This window comes from Cupressus sempervirens, chromosome 5 (genome assembly GCF_028749045.1).
Source record: "Cupressus sempervirens isolate cs-2001-9-10 chromosome 5, ASM2874904v1, whole genome shotgun sequence".
Lineage (NCBI taxonomy): Eukaryota > Viridiplantae > Streptophyta > Pinopsida > Cupressales > Cupressaceae > Cupressus > Cupressus sempervirens.
This window is the reverse complement of record NC_143122.1, coordinates 606044832-606050831: the sequence shown is the minus strand read 5'-3', so window position 1 is coordinate 606050831 and position 6000 is coordinate 606044832. Positions and strand designations below refer to the sequence as shown.

Genomic DNA, 6000 nt, shown 5'->3' with positions numbered 1-6000 from the left:
ATCAATGGTGGAGTATTTTGGTATGAAACCCGCCTGTCTTGTAACTCTTTTTCCCTCTTTATATGCCCATCCACTAATTCTACGCTCTATCATACTCCCGTAGAATTTGCTTAATAAAGGGTTCACCATGATGGTGTGGTAGTTGGAAGGATTGTTGACATCCCCGCTTTTATGAAGAGGGATAACAACACTAGTGGTCCATTACGTGGGAAAGCAGCCTTGTGTGACCTTGTTAAAAAAGTTCTTGATGTGCGGAACTAACAAATCTGCCCCCCAATTTAGAAATTCCGCCTACAGCCCATCAATATCTTGAGCTTTCCCGCTTGCTAATCTCCTTATCCCTAGAATAATATCTTCTTCCGAAAATAGGTCAGTCAAGCAATTGATTTTGGAAGGTGAAACTTTGCTCTCCGATCTCTCATAAAAAAATTTTGCGTATTTTAGCCATTGGGCGTCCGTAATTTTATTTTCAACCTGCTTCCTTGCTGCTTGTAACTTTCTCCAGAAACCTTTAGGATTATGCTTTCCTAACATGTTAGTTCCTTCCTTCAGTTTATCACATACTCTTCTTTTTTGGATTTGATCAACTGTCTATATTCTCTTATGATTGTTTTGTTTTTATTTCTCGCCTTAAGATTTCTATTGGCGGCCTTGCATTCTTCGTCATACCATGGGTTAGCTAGAAAGGTGTTTGAGATGTTCTTTATCCTTGTTCTCTTACAACCCTTTAGCGCTTTCTGAATTAATGAGATCAATGAGCTGCTGCTGATGTGGTTTTTCTTATCACTGTTTTCATTGAGATTCATGATGTCATGATACATTTGGATCTGCTGTTCAAGAGCGGTGTAGAATGCCTTTTTATTTTCATTGTTTATAAGAATCTTGCCCTCTTTATGTCCTTTTATACTGCCATCTAGGACCTGATCACTAGTCATGTCCATAGCCATGCCCATAGATTTTTCAACATAGAAGAATTCTCTCTATTTAGATCGACAGTTTCTTCACTCCTTGTTATAAAAATATTCTGGATTTTATGACTTGGCAAAAAAAATAATTTGAAGAGGGAGCACGGCTTGGGTGGAGATGCTTTGCAAGATTCAAACCATGCCAGAGTCGTTCTATGTGCTCTGAGAAGAGCCTACAAATGGACAACAAAAGCATACATAAACACAAATAAAATTTAAATTGATGAAAGCCCAGATCTGGTATCCACTCAAAATAAACCTTGCTAGTGTTATTCCGCTGTAAAACAGTAAAAATTACAATTCCCTTTTTCAAAATAGGTAATGGACAGGGCTATGTAAAGTGCTCTCAGAATTTTGTCCATGCTGCCGAGGATTAAAAAATGGCAGAGTTGGGAAAAATAATAATGTGGAAGCTTCAGGGTTTAGAAAGATCCAGAAAATTCTGTGAATTTCTTTCCTTTTTCTGAGCTTAAAATATAAATTAACCCTACGAAAATTTGTTTGAGCCAATAGAAAATTAGAAATAAGTCAACAAAAATACATTTTAAAAATAAAAGTCATTAAACCTTAGAATCTAAAAAAAAAATTATTGCAAAATTTAATTGATAAGTGCAAATGAAAACATTAGTTCCCTGCCTATTATATAGGCAGGGACTAACAAGAAATATTACTCTTGTCGACCACTTATGTATTTCATATTTACCACTATCCTCTTGGATAGATTTTGCTCGAGTACCACGGACAAAAGAGTTAACCCAATTCCAATTCTATATAATAGCACCCTTAATGAGGATATATATATTTTTAATACAGATCAGATTTATTCCACTGTTTGAAGGATACATTCAGAAGATTTGTAGGCAGGATGATTAAAACAATGTAGCCTCAATTTACGAGAAACAGATAAGGAGAAAAAGGAACCATTTTGGAAACAAATAAAGATGAAAAACAATAAATTTCCTTATCCATTCTCAAAACTCTGGTACACCCAGGGCTGGGAATCAGTCTCGCAGTATTAATTATCAGACGACCAACTTTGTTTCTCCCATTTTTGTATATACAAAGATATATTTTCAACCAATCATAAGACCTCTTATACCTAAGCTGTGTAGGTAAGAAAATGCTTGATAGTGAAGTTAGTTTATTTTCAAAACCCGCTAGGAAGCTTGTAAAATATTTCTCAGAATCATTGAAATGAGTAGTAGTATTTACCAAAGCATCTAATGGATAATACAGGTGCTGTTCACTTTAACTGCTGCCCACACAAATCATCACTTCTGAATGCTCTCATCTGAACCAGACAAACTTTGGGCTTCTGGTTGCTTGAAGAACTCTTTTGCATGGCGTGCCACATCAGCCTCCAAAATGGCCTCTAAGACAATATCGGAACCTGCTAAATCTGTAAATGTTTATCTAATAGTCAAAGTCAGGCAGTTAAATCTTGATTGTGATATGAAGTACTGCTGTTCTAAGAACTAGACACACCAACAAACAAATGGTTCTAAATTAGCAACCTGACGTTTTTCTACCTTTTTGTTTTGGTAAAACCCCTGTTAATTCAGCAGAGACAGGTAAAACTACAGTCTTGTCAACTTTTTGCAAATGTTCACTCTCATGCTGCCGGGCAGAAAAATCATCAGAGGCCCCTAAAGTTTTCATTTCTGTGCCTCGAGATCCTGCAAGGAGTGCATAAGCTGCTGCTTGAGATTGTAGTTGGGCAGAACTTGGGGAACCCATTTCAAAGACCTACAGTCAATCAATTAGTCAATTGTTGAAGCATTCCAGACGGAGAATTTATCATGCATAAAAACTACTATTTATTTATTATTAATTATTCTTCCTCCTAAAAATGACCAACTTCAATGGCAATGTACCCGGGAGTTGCTCTCCATATGTTTCTGATTTCCTTCTGCCATTCTCTCGGTATATTGTAATGTTTTTGAACCTGAAAAACAGATGATCAAATAATTAGCAGATACTTAAAGCCAATTCTTCTGACACTCAAACATCAAGATCTAACAACGGATAAATACTTATTTACTTTTCCAGGCATAGAACTCAAAATTATTTCAGTATTCTTTCCGGATTCACACCAATTACACTAAACCATTATTTCTGGTATTATCTTTATTATTCAAATGGGTTATACTAATTAAGAAGGTTGTTTTGCAGTACATGTGATTGAGCGAGAAAACTTCTGGAAACAGTTGTGTATTCTTGTTTACATCAACGTTTCAGATAACACTCTGTGAACCATCATAAAGATGAGGAAATAAAAGATAAAAGTAATTGCAGAATCAGTCCAGCCAAATGCAAAGGGTGCCTGTATTTTTGTTTGCATCAACATTTCATAACACTCTACAATCCATCATCAAGATGAGGAAGTAAAGACAAAAGAGAGTGCAGAATTAGTCCATCCAAAAGAAAGGGTGCCTGTATTTTTGTTTGCAACAACGTTTCATAATTGTATGCAATCCATCATCAAGATGAGGAAGTAAAGACAAGAGAGTGCAGAATTAGTCCAGCCAAAAGAAAGGGTGTCTGCCAAGGCTGGTTGGGAAGCATAAAAGCCAAGAAATATGATTAAAAATTAATTGTTACAAGACCATTTAAGAGGGGGGAAGAGTAAAGAATACTACACCATTGCACTAAACAGCCTCCACCATTGATACTACACTAATCAACCAATACTTAAATGATTCCAAATTTCAAAGACTTCAATCCCATCATATTTTCCAAATCACCATTGATGAGTACGCACCATTTCTGCACATATATTTCAAACTACCTGGTCAGATGCTACTATAAATTTTGGTCAGATACTACTATAAATTTAGATCAGCTTTTAATAACAAGTTCCTTTCATTTCATGTTTCAAAAGTCCTTTTAGCTTGGAAACTCAAGAAAAATCTAGAACTTCCCTATAATTTTTGGCTCATTGCATGCAGCCACCACTTTTATCTAACTCTAGCACTTCAACGAGAATGTCATGGCAAATCGATCTACAGACTTGGCACTGTATTTGAGTGAATCTTAGAAAGGACCAACTTGATTTCTTCTTCAATGAAGGGAGCTGTGAATATCTAGTGATCCTCTTTCCTCAATAGATAGGGTGTGCATTGTAGAAATAAAGCCTGTTCTAAGAGCAATGTTGTCTCAGTGTCACCAAGGAGGTTCATAAAATAAGTTAATAGTGCTGCTTTAATAAGGTCTATATTAGTGAGGGCTGCACATTCCTATGAATTGATGGTTCGGGGATCTTATTTAACTTGTTCCTAGCCTTAGTGGAAAGATGAAATAATTATGCAATTTTTGTTAACTCAACCAGATTTTTCAAGATCTTTGCTGTCAAAACTTCCAAATTGGCTTGGATGTCAACAAGTTCTACAAACAATGCCCTTTCCTTCAAATAATAATCCTAATTTATTCCATGTGCAATGGCTACCTCATTGACAATTAATAGCTCCTCTTCTCTCTACTCCTGTTTGAAACTAATTTTGAAACATCATAGATTTCATTCTCTGAGAATGGGTTTTGGCACAGCCAATTTCTTAGTGGGAGTGTATGTTTGTTCCTTTCATTCCAACACTCCTTAACGAGGTCCAAAAACGAATGATCCTGAAACCACATGAACTTGAAAGGGTTCTTGGGATGTGAGAGGTCCTCCAAGATCTTAGGTTAGGGGAAAATGGTGTAACTTTGAAATGGGAACAATTTAAGCTCCTAACATTCAAATTAGAATTCTTTGTTGTTGTCTACCTTCTTGCCTAGAATATTTCCTCCAAGGCTACAACAAGAATAAAATAACCTTTAAGGTGCATTGAACACATGCAAAATAATAAATGATGTATTGTAAAGCTAATATTAGAAGAAAACCCCTATTATACTGTTGTAAGTTGTGTGTGCATTCACTTTGCTCTTTACTTCTACCGAAAAAAGCTTGAAAAATTGGTTGTTGCTAACATTCACCCCAGTTCAGGTGTAGCTTCCTACAACCACCAAAATTTAGCATACAGATCTGATCAGAACTAAATGTTGTAAAACCATCATGGCATGAATATTTGAATGGAGATTTGATCTCGTGTTAAATTTCTTGGCACACAGCATGGGCATTGATCTTTCTTATAAGAACAGCTAGCTGCCACCTCAAAACAAGCCAATCAAAGACTGCAACATTACCCATATGGTACCCTCCTACTCATCACTTAAAAAACAGAGACAATTGTCTGAGCTCATAGTGTATCATAATTCTATTACATTTCTCTCAAAACATAAGAGCACTGAGCACGCACACCCTTAGGTCCATGACATCTCTGGACACTCCCACGCCATAAGAACATCAAGTGCGCACACCCTTAGGTCCATATGATCTCTAGTATATATCTTTGTAGCCAAACATAATGAGCAAATGATATCATCCATTGGTGCAAGGAAGCCATAACTAAGATACAAAGGTCCACAGACAATTTAAGCCCCTAACATTAAAGTTAGTATTCTATGTTGTCCAAATGATTGCCTAGAATATTTCCCCCAAGCTTACAACAAGAATAAAATAAACTTTAAGGTGCAATCAACGCATGCAAAATAATAAACTATGTGTTGCAAAGCTGATATATGAAGAAAACCCCTACCATATTGTCCATGCATTCAGATGGAGCCTGAAATTCTAGGCTCCATTTGTGCAAGATTTGAAATTTTGGTGCAACATTAATGGCATAGATAAAGTAGAGATTGTGCAGTCACAGCATGTCAAAGGTGTTAATTTGAAAACAAAAGCTAGCAATCATTGAACTGATCATGACAGGGTATAAGCATTCTGTAGTATTTGTTTAAAAGTAGTGCACCATGATGCTGTTAGCCATATTTGAAATCCAATGTACCTGAAACAATGGAAATCACACATTCCTATCTGCAGCACATTTGCTACTATGTGATATAACTACGTGACTACTGTAAGTCATCCTTTGCAGATATACAGAAGTTTGATGATCAGAATAAGCACGTGGACAATTTGAAGAACATCAGTATCTCAGCC

The 6000-nt window shown here is 36.2% G+C and overlaps 1 protein-coding gene across 3 annotated transcripts in view; it reads right to left on the bottom strand.

The window, feature by feature from the left end:
• Positions 1 to 1907: 1907 nt before the first annotated feature.
• Positions 1908 to 6000, bottom strand: part of LOC149557353 (uncharacterized) — a 112199-nt gene continuing 108106 nt past the window's right edge. For all 3 annotated transcript variants that reach the window (XM_089832023.1, XM_089832025.1, XM_089832024.1), the window contains 3 exons: positions 2840 to 2910; positions 2495 to 2711; positions 1908 to 2364 (listed from right to left, as the gene is read on the bottom strand). In XM_089832023.1, coding sequence (XP_089688149.1) covers positions 2237 to 2364; positions 2495 to 2711; positions 2840 to 2910 — 416 coding nt within the window. In that variant the 3' untranslated portion in view covers positions 1908 to 2236. The remainder of the gene's footprint in view (positions 2365 to 2494; positions 2712 to 2839; positions 2911 to 6000) is intronic.